This window comes from Camelus ferus, chromosome 32, assembly GCF_009834535.1.
Source record: "Camelus ferus isolate YT-003-E chromosome 32, BCGSAC_Cfer_1.0, whole genome shotgun sequence".
Lineage (NCBI taxonomy): Eukaryota > Metazoa > Chordata > Mammalia > Artiodactyla > Camelidae > Camelus > Camelus ferus.
In genome coordinates this window covers 16550181-16564267 of record NC_045727.1, presented here as the reverse complement: position 1 = coordinate 16564267, position 14087 = coordinate 16550181, and the positions used below count along the sequence as shown (strand labels likewise).

The 14087-nt window shown below is 50.0% G+C and overlaps 1 protein-coding gene across 4 annotated transcripts in view; it reads left to right on the top strand.

Annotated features, from left to right (window-relative positions):
- Nucleotides 1–14087, top strand: part of MYO18B (myosin XVIIIB) — a 215617-nt gene that overhangs the window by 181756 nt on the left and 19774 nt on the right. For all 4 annotated transcript variants that reach the window (XM_032472209.1, XM_032472207.1, XM_032472208.1 and 1 more), the window contains 3 exons: nucleotides 2795–2925; nucleotides 11954–11998; nucleotides 13329–13466. In XM_032472209.1, the coding sequence (XP_032328100.1) occupies nucleotides 2795–2925; nucleotides 11954–11998; nucleotides 13329–13466 (314 nt within the window). The remainder of the gene's footprint in view (nucleotides 1–2794; nucleotides 2926–11953; nucleotides 11999–13328; nucleotides 13467–14087) is intronic.

Sequence of the window (14087 nt, the reverse complement as noted above, 5' to 3'; positions counted from 1 at the left end):
TGTGTACCATGTATGCCCTAGTGAGTGTGGTACCCTGGCCCCTCCTTTGTTCAGCTCTCGTCGTTGCAGTAACACCCCTCCTCAGTCCCAAGGCATAGTGAGTGCCTGTGTTGTAGGCACCAGCAGTACGGGTAGATGAGGACCCTGCAAGAATGATGCTCCCAGAAGTTAGGGTTTTATCTGTCTATGTCACCAGGCCTAGATCAATGCTGGCACATAGTAGGTACTCAGTGAATGCTCAGTGAGTGAGTGAATGAATGGTATAGGAACAAATAATATAATGAATATATAATCTGTATTAGTATGCTGTGTGTCTGTTACAATGTGTATGTCACTATGTTGTAGAAGTAGATTAATATGAGCATGTGCTTTATTTATCAGTGGATTTCCATTGTGTACATTTCACTATCTAGATGGTTTCGTATCCTATTTTCTGTGCCCCCTAACTTCTTCCTCTCTAGGTCCCCAAAGAGAGATAAAAATAGAGGAGACCAAGCTCACTGTTGGCCTCAAAACAACCCCATTTGCGTAGTGGTGCTGACCGGGTCCTCAGCATGGCTGGTTGTGGAGGGGAAAGAAGGCCTGAGGGGGGCTTCCCTTGTGCATCACGCCTCCATGTCTCTCCAGCCATCTCCGGCTGGGGCCTTGTTTTGTCTGCCCCATGGAGACTGTTGGGGACACCACATCCATTTTGCCTAATGGCTTGGTCTCTGCAATCAGCATACTGTTTGGTTTTTGAGTTGAAGCAGGAAAGGTTTGCTGATTGCTGATTACACAGACTCTAAATTTCCCAAATCCATCTTCTTGGGAGGTTCCCACTGAGCCTTTTGTGATCCCCAGGCAGATGGAGGATGGGGCACAGAGGACAAGGGGCACGTGGAGGGTGGGAGGTAGCGGCAGGCCCCAGAACCCCATCTGTCATCTGTCGATGGTTTTCTTGCTCTCAGTTCCCCTCATTCTGTCTCGTTAACTCATCCCCTCAGCTGCCTGGGCTTTCTGTCCAGGTCTTTCCCCTGCAGATGGTGAAAAAGCTTTCATCCAAAGTCCTGCATACCAACCTCCTTCTTCTCTGCATGACCTTGGCAGACCTCCTCGGTGATGTGGGGACACCCACCCAATTGCTCTTCATTGTCCTCTGAGAATCGAATGATAGTGATGTCACCATTGGTCACACCTTTTCTCTCTGCCAGGCTCATTTGGCCCTCCCGACAGCCCTGTGAAGGGGGCTACCACTGTCCCCATTTTACCCATGGGGGTCCGAGAGGTTGAGTAACTCACTGTAGGTCATACAGCCAGTGAGTGGTAGAGCTGGGATTCAAACCCAAGCATCTGGCTGCAGAGCCTACTTTCACTTTCATGGTACTACGGACCTGACCCATCTCGGGTCCCCATCTCCTCTGCTCATCTGCTTAGTCCCACCCACCTCTGAGACACATCACCTGCCCTGTCCCTGCCCTCTGCCCACCAGAAGGCTCCACGCGGGTTGAGGCTTTAAGACCTGTTGCTCCCTCTGTTCTATTCTGCTTGCTTAGCATTATTTCACAGAAGCATTCCATGCTGCCACCATCCTTACTTCTCATGTCGATGCCTGCCTTAATAGCATTAAAGTGACCCACCGTGGTTTCCCTAACCATCCCCAGTTGTTGGGTGGTGAGGTGGCTTTCAGCCTCTCTGTGTCGTCAGTGGCACTGCTCCAGGCATCCTCAGATACAGGGCCTTGCTCTGCCGTTTTGATTTATACCCCGTAGGATTAATTCCCAGAAGGTGGGTTTCTCGGTTTAACCCAGGGTTTCTCAGACCAGACACTGTTGATACGTGGGAAGTAATCCTTGTGATGGGGGCCGTCCTGTGCAATGTAGAAGGTTGGGGAGCACCCTTGACCTCTACTCCACCAGTTGCCATAAGACTCCCAAGTGTGAGAACCAAACACGTCTCTAGACTTTGCCGGGTGTCCTCTGGGGGCAGAGGCACCCTCGGTTGGCAGTCGTCATGTTAAAGGGAAGGAGTGTGGGAAATATGTTACAAACGGACGTCAGAGATTTCCCAGAGGGTCTGGACAAAATCTGATGAGGGCAGAAAGTAATGGGACGAGCACCGGGAGGAGAGGCAGATGCACCAAGCTCCAGCCCCAGCTTGGCCAGTCAGCGCTTGGTCCTCATCTGGAAAATGGGGACAGTGATAGGACCCCCACCAGCCAGGCTTATGAGGAGTGAGTGTGGTCAGGAGCCTGAAACGCTGGACACAGTGCTGGGCATGGTAGGATCTCAGTGACGCCGTGGTGCCAGCCTGCTCCCAAGGGAGCCCACTGGGGTTTCCATCCTTGCCTTTACTGCCTTTGAGGATGGAAAGTAGGGGGAGTCTAGGTGGCTGAGCTGAAAGGGATCCATTGTCATTGTGTCTTCCCCCAACCTCCCACTCCACACTGTCTCCAGCGGGACTCAGCCTCCAGAGCCTTTCAGCAACTCTTCATACATTGTAATTGATTTGTCCATGTTCCCATCCATCCAAGTGCCTGCTTGGGGTCAGACAGACTAGGTTCGACACCCTTGGTGTGGGGTGTGGGTGAGTGAGTTCTGTCTGGGGACCATGCCCTGGAGCCCCCAAGCATCCATTTCTTCCTCTAAAATATTTGGAGCATCTATCTGAGGGTCTGTAGGCCTGTCTGTACAGAGAGTCCCTCATGGGTACCCTCCACATACAGGGTCTTGGTGAACACTGGGCTCCTCCCCAGGGCTCATTAAGGTGGGTGGGGGTCTTGTTCAAGGCCAATGTGTACTGTGGTCTCTGTCTCCAGGAGAAGTACGTGGAGGAGCTTGCTGCTGTCAGACAGACCCTCCAGACAGACCTTGAGACATCCATCCGGCGGATCGCTGATCTGCAGGCAGCCTTGGAAGAGGTGGCGTCCAGTGACAGCGACACGGAGAGGTAGCTCATGATGGGGCAGGTGGGCCGGGCACAGCAGGTGGGCTGCACCCTGGGGGGCCTTGCTGTCTTTAGTGGATAGTGCTTCCACTCTCCAGCCTGTGGTTCAGGGCCGCATCGTCTGGGAGGCCCAGCTGCGTTCAGGTGCGGGAGGGGTAACTGGCTGACTCAGGTGAGGAAAGGCAGGCTGCTTCCCCGCTGGTGGTAGTGTCCCCGCCTTACCGTCGAAACCACACAGCCCAGCTCGCCAGCCTTTGGGGAGACAACCTGGAGGAGTGGCTGCAAAGTGGACTCCAGGGTATGATCTTGGGCAGGTCCCACGTTCAGTCTGAGCCTAATTCCCTCATTTGTATAGTAGACGTAACATTATTGGGCAAACCACATGAAATTGCCAAGATTTGACCACTTTTGACCTACCGACTGGACATTGCATGTATTCAACTCACAGTGTACCTCAGGGTTGTGAGTGAGAGTTACGTGAGTTAACAGGTGAGTCGTGCCCGGCAGGTAAGTGCTGTTGAGGGTGCCGGTTATACTTACAGAGAGTAATGAGCACTATTTTACAAAGGCAATCCCTGATTCGCGGATGCAAGATTAGATGGCTGATGATGGGCAGGACCCCTCAAATTCAATGTCAGGGCTTCTTCCCTTCCTCTGAAGGCATACAGGCTGCCTCCTACCATCTTCTGTCAAGTCTCAAGACAGTCCCATGGGTGGGCTGCTCAGCTGGGAGGAGGTTGAGGTGTCCTGGCTGGGCCCACAGGCCCTGGCTGTCCAGCCCCTGCAGGTGGCCCATAGCGTCCTGTTCCCCACAGCTACTTGGTGTGTGATTTCTCTGGAAACCACAGCTTCCCATCTGGCTGTAGCATCTCTGTCTCCATTGAAGTCTCTGCAGCAAAGCCTAGGCCACAGGGAGAGGCATCTCCTCTGCATAAATAATGTGAAGGTGCGAGATGGGGCACCTTAACTGAACCACAGATGTGGTTTCTCCCAGCTCCCACCAGCCACCCCTGCGCACACCTGTTCCAGCTGCATCAGCAGCTGCTCCCTCCTGGTCTTTGTCTCTGTGGGGGATGGTTTGTGCTGCAGCCAAAACGTTCAGATACCAGCCCATGGAGTGCAACCCTCTCCTTTTCTGCATGACGACCCTGATTCAGAGAAGTTCAAGGTCACACAGCAGATTAGCTCCCTGCACTGATTTAGAACCCAGGGCTCCTTAGTCCCCAAGCCAGACCTTTGCCTGTGGCAGGAGGTGTGTGGATGAATCGGGCAGCAAGGGAAGAAGAGAGAGTTGCCTGCGGGCCATGGTTTAGCCAGTGGGAAGACCCAGGCGTCTGAACTAGAGCTGACCACACCCAGTCCAGAAAAAAGACTGGAAGGAAGCACACCAACATTCTAATACTGAGGGAAGGCACTGCTGGACCTAAATTTTTATTTTTTTCAAGTTTATTTATTTTTTCTCAGATTTATGCAGTGAACATGCACACACATCCCTGGCCATTCTAGTGTCCTGTTTAGGAGGGTTTGCTCATACAAGTCATGTACTTTATACTCCTGATCTTAGACCAGGAACACATTGTTCCCCTTCATGCAGTCCTGGGAAGGTCATAAGCTGCTTAGAGGCATGTAACCTCCAACTTCCCCATGAAGACAGTCACGCTCAGCATCAGTGAAGACAGAGACCCGGTGCACTTGCCATGTTCTTGCCTCTAAATAAAGGGCTTGATCTAAAAAACTCCTCAGTTTGTGCAAAGATGGCTTTGTGCACGTTCTAAGGATTTCTGCCTTGCCCTGCTAATTTGCACAGCTGTCAGATTGCTGGCAAAACAGCAGATACGGATGGTACAGCTGCTTCCCAGCTCCTGCGTACACATAGAAACCCCCGTCCGCCACCCCCCCCTCCAGTTTTATTAGTGTCATGACAGGACTAACGTCTGTAATTACAAATCCCTAGTGTCGATATCACCCGCTCGATGCTGGGCTGGCTTCTCCGTTAATAGAAATGCTAGAGCTTTTGCATTAATTATAATGGGAATTAATGGCCGTATAGACTAGTATTTGGGGTTTTTTGCCAATGAGCAAAACTTCTGAACCATTTTTACTTGCATAGCAAGAGATTGCTTTTCTAATAAACAATTAAAGTTCTAAAAATAACAAGATTGGAAAGAGGCAGAGAGTCCGTGCCTGGAGGTGCAGGGAGAAGCTGGGCAGCACGTGTGACAAGAGCAGACTCTTGCCTGCGGAGCGAGGTCCTGCTGGTGAGGTCACGGACTGTGACAAACGTCACTCCGGTCACTGCTTACAGCGGGTCCCCTGGGGCCATAAAGGGACCCTGCCCTCACGGTCATCCTAGTAAGAGGCACCTTTGTTTTTTCTCCAGATAACAAGCCTCATGCGAACTCCCTTGTTCCCTCAGGTTTTCTGAGCTCCAGGTCCTGGGCCCCTGGGAATCCAATCTGAACCTTTGCTTTCTGTCTGCATTTTCACCATTTTTTTGTCTCTGGGGCTTTAAATCTTCCTCTTGACTGAATGTCTGATGACTTTTCCTGGGTCTGGATCACGAGTGTCCACACAGCACCTGACACACGCGTCCTCAAGTTGGAAGGGACCTCACCTGCGTTTCAGGGTTGTGTAAGGTGGGGGATGATCATAGAACACCAGGTGTGAAGAGATGGCCTCTTGTACCTGGAAGAGCCCAGGCAGCTGGAAGGATTATTGCAGCTGGAAGTAGGGGCTGCTCGGGGGGTGGGGGGGCAGGGGAGCCGCGTTTCATTTTACCAAGCCTGATTTCCAGGCAGGGATCCAGCAGTGCATTTCTGCGTGACTTTCGGCAAGTTATTCATCCTTGCTGAGCTTCAGTCTCTTCATCTGTAAGGTGGGTTGATAAGTAGGTGGAAAAAAATGATCCCCTGGCATAGTACCTTGTGCCCGGTAGGGGCTCACCAGCCCTCAGTTTCATTCCTTCATGTGGTGGATTCTCACCGGTTCCGCACCAGGCAGTGTTCTGGGTGCTTGTCTTATTCCACTTGCTTCTTGTTATCCTTTTCCTCTATTTTACAGATAAAGGGAGATTGGATAACTTACCCGAGATCAGGAAGAAGTTAAATTCCTGAGGAACAGGGAGGGAGAAGAGTATAGGGTGGTCTCTGGCTTATGGAACCTGCATCCTGCTGGGGGTGTGTGTGTGTGTGTGTGTGTGTGTGTGTGTGTGTGTGTGTGTCCATCCGTCTGTCCCCATCCTTGAGTACAGGGAGCAGGCTGAGGACTAAACACTAGAATACAGTAGGAGTCGAGGAGGCAGAGAACACAGTGCTGTGATGAGTAGCAGGGCAGGAAGACATGGCCCCCTTGAGAGGAAGAATTGATTTAAAACCTGGGTGAGAAGAAGGGGCCAGACTTGGGCACTCTGGAGGGAAGGGAGGAATGCTCTAGGAAGTGAAAGTTGACCAGGGTGCCAGAGTGAGATAAATGGGAGAGAGGGAATTCCTCTTCTCTCCTCCCCCTCCCCTCTTTTCTTACCTTTCTTCCCCTTTTGAAATGGCCATGGAAGCCCACTGTGTCCCCCAGTTCCTTGAAGGGCCCAAGAAGCCCAGGCAAGATTGACTACATAATCTGTGGGTCCACTGTGAAACGAGAACATGGGGCTTCTTGTTCAAAATAGATTTAGAATTTCAGGATGATCACAGCAGAGCATCATACTGAGCACAGGCCCTTCTGGGCTCAGGCTGTGAGCCTGCGAAGCCAGCCCCGACCCTGGGGTGGTTCTTGGGAAGTGTTTCTCAGATGTCAGCAGGCTTTGGTCCTTACTCGCTGTCTTGTAACTTAGATTTGAAACTTACACGGAGTGTCGGTTTCAATAACAGCGTAGGAGCCGAGGAAGACTGGAGAAAAATCACCCACAAAGAAGTCTCAACACATTTCAGAGAGTTAATATCATGCAAACCATGTTGTCTGGTCACAGTGTAATTAAACTGGTTATCAGCAATAAAAAGAAACGTGCGTGGCTGGGTTGTAGAGCCGCCGCCGGGAGCAGAGTCCCAGCACCTGCCCCAGTGCCGGCCTGTGCTCTGCCCCGCCTGCCAGCTCCACACCGTGCTCCTCCCTTAATCGTCTCGCCACCTCGGGTAAGAGGCTTGGATTGGAGCCTGAAGGACTGGTCTGAGGTACTTCTCCAAACAGCCCACAATTAGGATTCAGACCCACCCCAGGAGAGAGAGGAAGAGCAGTGCTTCAGTGGAGGTGAAGTTCTTTGAGAGACTTGTTCACATTATGAAAAGGCACATTTCCCCATGTTGGGAATTAGGTCTGAGCGTAACAGGCCTTCCAGGCTAGAAACGTGGCTACGTGCTCAGAAAGCCAGGTTGCCTGTGCAGCAGCGTTTAAATGCGTGCTCTCCTGCGCCAGGGCCCCCGCGTTGTAACTTAGACTGTGGCGTCAGCCTTCTTAGATTAATGGAGAAATGCTTTAAGCTGTCCCCCCAGGCCTGGAGTGGGCTCATTTGTCATGGAGAGAGGGGTGTCAGCTGACAGCCTCATCTATTCCTGGCCTGGGGTCTGCGGCTGCTCTGTCATCGCCTCGGCTGGGAGTTTGGGGTAGGGTAGGGGGTGGAAAAGTCAATAGATGATCTCTAACTCGTGGGTCAGCTGAGAGTGTGTCCATGCCAGCTGGCCCCACCTCAGATGAATGCTCTGAAAAGGAGTCCTTTATTGCTATGTTGAGTGTAAGCTGCACATTTTCCAAGGTCCATCCTTTTAACTTAGCGAAAATGAGGCTGCGGTAGGACAAGGAGAAAGATTGCAGCTGCCACCGAGGGCATAATTCTGAGTTGACTTATTCATTAGTGGGCTGGGCTCTGGCCAGACTGCAAGGTTCCTGCTACAGAGCAGGGCAGGCTCTGGACCTGCTCATGTCGCTTTTCCCACAACTCTCTCACCCTCTAATTTTGCTTGGAAGGGATAGCTCACAGCTTTTCCCCGTTATTCTCAGACATTCCAAATTAAATCACGGAGCCCTAGGGCAGGATAGCATGTGTTTAATGATGCCACAGATGACACCTGTCTTTCTAAGCATCTTTCTAGCTTGGAAGGCCCGGATACCCAGCTAGTGGGATTCTTGGGGACAGGGCTCCAAGCTGCTTTATCCACTCTGGCATCCCAGGAAATACTGATCATTGTGGTCATAGGTCCTCTTTCCCGAGGACTGGCTTTGTGCCACGCTACACAACCTATGTATTTTACATGCATTGCTCTTACAACAACTCCTAAGGTTGATATCGTTATCACCCCCAGTTTACAGATGAAGAAACTGGAGCTCAGGGAAGTCAAGAAACTGGTTCCAGCTCACACAGTAGGTGAGGGGACATGATTTGATTTCCAGGCCGACCCCATCATCCACACTTCCAATGACCAAGCTCTCCTGTCATGTCAAACATGCCATCTTCCTCTTTTCTCTTATCAAGGTCTGTCTCTGCCAAGTAACTGGCTTATCATTCTGGTGAACTTTTGTCTGTCACTGTGGTGTGGGGCCAATGCATTTGCGTGTTACTTACCAGGCAGTGTTTGCGTTCAGACTGGAGTTGCTTGGCAAAGACTTACCCACAAGGAATATACCAAAAAAACATTAAGTTGTTCATCAGCCATCCCCTTGTTCATGAATGCCTGGCCCAGGTTCTTCTTGAAAAGCCACATGCACCAAGGCCAGATAAGGAACCACTGGCCACGTGTCAGGACATGAGGGGAGAACCAAGGACCACATGTCAGGCTGCACTGCCAGGGAGATCAGGACCATGGACAGGTCAGCTGCCCTTCCTGAAGGTTAAACTCACCATCACCACCGTCATCAGTGCCTACCTTCCATGTTAGGGCAGGAGACGGTAGGGAACAGGCAAACATGAGTCAGCCTCGTGGAGCTTGAGGTCCAGAGACTTTCTTCGTGTGGTGGAAGGGTCCGTGGGTTTTAAATGCCTCCTTTAAAAAGACCCCCCTCTTTCACACCAAAGCAAACTCCTGTAGGAAATTCTAGTGTAGGATGGAGTGCAGCTGGAGTGAGAGAAGAAGGTTCCCTGTGCATGGACTCAATGTTTAAATGTGCCCTCTGCTGAAGGGTATCTTACCCCCCAGACTGGAGACTCACTCACTTTGAGATGTCCAGTTATGCCAGAAGAATTAGCCCTAGCCTGTGCCTTGATTAGCTGCATTGTGCTCTAAAGATGTTCCTGTGCTGGGTTCAACTTAAGATTGTTGTTCAGTCCCATGAAGTAGGTGAGGAAGTATGCCTGGCTGCACAGACCTTGTCTCCTGCAGAGTTCAAGGCCACTTACCTTAGGATTATGGAGACATTAGGTTTCCCAGGCACCCACCAGGGTCTCTGGGCACAGCCTTTTTAAATCGAGAGTCATGGAGTCCTGGGGTGGGAAATGGGCCCAAAGCCCCTCCTTCTCTTTCATCCTGCCTCACATCTGGCCCCTACTGCAGCCAGTGTACGCCCATCCTCCCTGCTTGTGGGCACGAGAAACCTTGTCCTGTGTACGACTCACCTCTCTATTTAAGGGGAATGCGACACCTTCTTGAACTCTGTGGCTTGGCCCACAAGACTCTTAGCTCTTTTCTTCTTTCTATGAGTATTTCCGAGGATGTAGCCCTATTCACTCAAACCCCTCTGCTCCCCTGGCCCTCGCTTACCACCTTCAGTCACCTGGAACCAGTGTCTTTAGTGGGGGTCTTTGAACTATAGGTTGAGGGAGGGAGTGTCCATGCATGAGTTCTAGAGATTATACGGTGAACCTTCTGATATTGCATTAAAATTGGAGTCCGTGTTTGTGCATTTGGGGAAATGGAAGTTTTACAGTCTTCATAAGAGTCTCGTAAAAGGGCCAGGACTCTGGCTCTAGGGCCCAAGTGCACCCTCTCCATTGCATGTAATTTTCAAGCACCCAAGCTAGACAAGTCCTCAGTGTGCAAACACCTCATTTCACAGATGGGGACACTTGACGCCCCAGAGAGGTCAGAGAATAGGCCGAGGCCACACCCTGAGGGCACTAGGATTCAGTCACCTCTCCTCCCGGTCTGGTGTTCCTCCTGCAGCCCCAGCACACAGAGCCTTAGGGAGGACTCAGGTCACAGTGGGACTAGAGCTGGTTCTGCTCGCATTGACCGCTTCTGTGACAATTTTTGTTTTTAAGTGTTTTTGAATAGTTTGTTAAGGAGCTGTAATCAAACAATTTTATATAGATTCTCAAGAAGATTTAGAGTCACTCACAAAAGGTACTTTTATTCTATTGCTGCCATAGCAAATTATCACAAATTTAGTGGCTGCCATAGTAATTTAGCTCAGATATCGTGGCTTAATTATCTTACTGTTCTGTTAATTAGAAGTCCAACATGGATATCCCTGGGCTAAAATCACTGTCAGCAGAGCTGTGTTCCTTCTGGAAACTCTAGAGGAGAATCCATTTCCTTGCCTTTGGCAGCTTCCAGAGGACACCCACATTCCTTGGCTTGTGGCCACTTCCATCCTCAAAGCCAGAAATGTTGCATCTCTGACTGTTCTTGCATAGCCACACCTCCCCCTGACCAGATCTGGGGAAAGTTCTCTGCTTTTGAGGATTGGAGTCATTAGGCAAGGCCCACCCAGATAATCCAAGATCCCCTCCCTCTCTCAAGACCCGTGTCACACCTGCAAAGTCTCTTAACATGTCAGGAAACATAGTCAGAGGTTTTGGGGATTAGAGGTGAATGATTAGGATGTTGACATCTTTGGGGTCATTATTCTGCCCCTTGAAGGATCATTCACAAAAGGTGCTTTTTGTTATACTGGAGAGATCAGCTAATTTTTCTTTAAAAGACCAGACAGATAGTAAATATTTTAGGCTTTTCAGGCTGTGTGATCTCTGTTGCAACTACTGTACTCTGCCATTGTGGAGCAGAAGCAGTCATGGACAAAAATGCAAATGAGTGAGGATGGCCATGTTCCAATGAAACTTAACTTATAAAAAACAGATTTGTAGGATAGATTTGGTCCATGCTGTTGTTTACAGACCCCTCTTCTGTTGGGTTCACAAGGCATTGTCTGAGAGAACGTCTAATCTTGCCTGAGCCCTGGGGCTAAAGGGATGAACAAGATTCGATGTTCTTGTCCTTTGAGGGGCTCTTGCAGTCTGATGGGGACAGATAGATGTTAGTAGAAGCCCCAAGAGTGACTGGCCCTTGAGGGTAGGGGCCAGCTAGCCACAGGTGCATCTGTTAGGGAAAGTGATCAGGTTTTCTGGGAAAGAATTGCCCAGATTGCAGTGAAGAATAAAGCTGGGAGGTCTTGGCTGAGGAACCAGGATTAAAATGATGGCTTAGGTGTCTGAGGTTTGGGGTTTGGTTGTCCGCACCCATTCCTTGGGCAGTCGCACTCTGGTTAAGATTATGAGCTTAGTGTCTCTCACAGACCTGGGAGTCAAAGCTGTGTGACCTTAGACAAGGGAGTCAGCTTCCTCAGCTCTAAGATAGAGCCGGGCAAGGTGGTTAGATGAGATTGCATGTGAAGCATATTTGTTGAATCAAGGGGTGCTCCCCGCAGAATAGCTACTGTTGTCATTAGTTCCAGAGTTTCCCAGAATGCACTGGGAAAGCCGAGCACTACAGCCCCGTGTCTGGTTTGCAAGTGCTCATAAAGAATATAAAGAAAATGCCTTGCTCTCTGACACTTGTGATGCTGTTAATAGCAGTACTAGTTGTACTAAAACAAGAGTAGTGATAATGGTGGCTGCCCTTTCATTAACACTGTTGATTTGCCAAGAACCATGCTGAAATGTTTATAAGGGTTATCTCACTTAGCTCCACAGCTTTGGGGGCGGTGGCCCGTTGTTAGCTACATTTTATGAAGGAGCTCAGGAGACTTGGGGAGAGTGACTTGCCTGAGATCACACACAGTGGCAACGGTTGAAAGTGGGTCCCAAGCCCGAGTTTATTTAACATCAGAGACTGTTCTTCCACAGCCCCTGGCAGCCCAAGGGTAACAGACTCTTTCCTGTGCCTCCTTCTAGTGTCCAGACAGCGGTGGATCGTGGCAGCGGCGGCACAAAAGAGATGTAAGTTAACCCTGAGTAGAACTGAAGCCAGAGACAAGCCCTTAACTCTCTGTGTCCAGTTTGCAGAGGGGACATCCATGCCTATCTGGAGAGCTGTCCACAGTGCCCATGAGAGCTCTGACCCCCTGGTCAGAACATACGGCCCCAGGGACACGTTACTGAACTGTCCCACTTCTTGTAGATGACAGCCCATGATTTACACCAGTGTCCTCAAACACCTTCAGTGGCCCCCCATCACCTCAGAGTAGACTTTTCAGACTGACATTTGAGCCCTGCACCGTCTGACCCTTCCCTCCTCGTCTGCCTGGACTCTGGCCTTGCACGCCGTCCGTGCCCTCCGTACCTAGGTGTGCTGCTCCTCCCACCTAGACTTCCCGTCTCCAGGCCTGTGTGGCCAAGCCCTCACCTCCAGACAAGGTGTAGCTCAGCGGCCCCTACCTGATTCCTTCCCTTGTGCCTCCCTCCTTGTCCTCCTTAGAGCCTAGCCTGTCCCTATCTAAGCATCAGTAATTTTCTTTTTTATTTAAGGTTTTATTTATGTATATAGATGTCTGCTCTGCTAGAATGGGGTCTTGAGGGCAGGCTCAGTGTTAGGCTCATGTTTATAGCTCCTTCCCATGTGCCTGGCATGGTGTGCTCTAGAAACAAATAAATATGGGTGTGTGTATATACATATGAAAGTTTATATGTACTAATAATAAACACTGGTAGATATTAATATATAATGTATGTTATATATGTATTTGAGTGAGTATATCAACCATAAAATAAAACAGTCATTGAGCACCCATCTTAGTGGGAGGCCGTCACAGGCCCTTCCCGGTGCTGCTCTCAGGCATGGGGGGCATACAAGTAAAGTGTCTGTCCACAGAGACATTCCAGTTAAGTAAGGCAGATGAGGGGTTAAGACCTTCACACTTGACAGATTCCACGAACGCATCATTTGGTGTGAAATTCAGAGCCAAATTTTACTCCAGAATTGGAGCTACCTCAGCATCCGCCTTAGAGTGTTTGTCTTTCCAAGGAAGAGCAGTGGTTATTAGCATGGGTGTTAGAATCAGAGGGGCCAAGGTTTGCACCCCAACTTCATCACTGACTGACTAGGGGACCGTGGCCAAGACACAGATCCCCGGATCCTGTTACTCTCGTCTGTGTACTAGGGACAGCGCTGGCTGCCACCTCTCAGGGGTGGTGCTGTGAGCACTGATTATGAAGTTACACATGTCCGGCTCTTAGCACAATGCTTGGCTCATGCCAGGGGATGAATATCTAGGCATTGCTGTGACTGTGGTGGTCATTGTGTTGACAGCATCTTGCATTCTGGTTCTAGAGATAACGTCTCCATCCTCAGCTCCCGGCCAGAGGGCAGTCTGCAGTCCTGGTTGAGTTGTACTCTGTCCCTGGCCACGGACACCGTGAGAACCCCCTCAAGACAGTCAGCCGTCAGCAGCCGTATCCTCAGCCCCAGGTAAGAGTAGCTCCCTGCTGCCTCAGGATGACCAGTAGTTCAGACAATCTCAGACTTTGAAGATTGTTGTTCACATCTTCCATCTCCTCCATCCTAGGCAAGGACAAGCATGGTCTGGTTTGAGGTATGACCCCACCCTTTCCTTGCTGTGTGACTTTAGGCTGATCAGTTACCCTCTCTGAGCCTTCCCTTCCTCATCTGTAAAACAGGAAATATAATTGTATTTACTGCCCTAAACAGTTGAAGTAGTGAGGATCTACTACAGCCTTCCTGAAGCGTGGTTTTTCAGATGGTTTTGAGCATGAGGTGAACATTAAAAACCCAGCTGTGGATATATTATAGTTGTCTTCTACCTAAGGCAAGTCCTGCTAGTTTTCCATTTATAGATAGTTTTGGATTTAAATTTTTCTTTATGAACATATTTACCTACTACGTTTTCTGGTTTTTTGTTGTTTCTTTTAATGGAGAGTCTGTATAAAGACCGTTAGGCTGGATGATTTGTTCCTCGGAAACATCAGCTTTGTTTGAATGTTAGAATTTTGTATTTTTTTTCCTACGATGGAAGGAGACATTCTGTCATGGCCTGAGATGGGGCCCTCACAAGTCTGGGATTGCCAACAG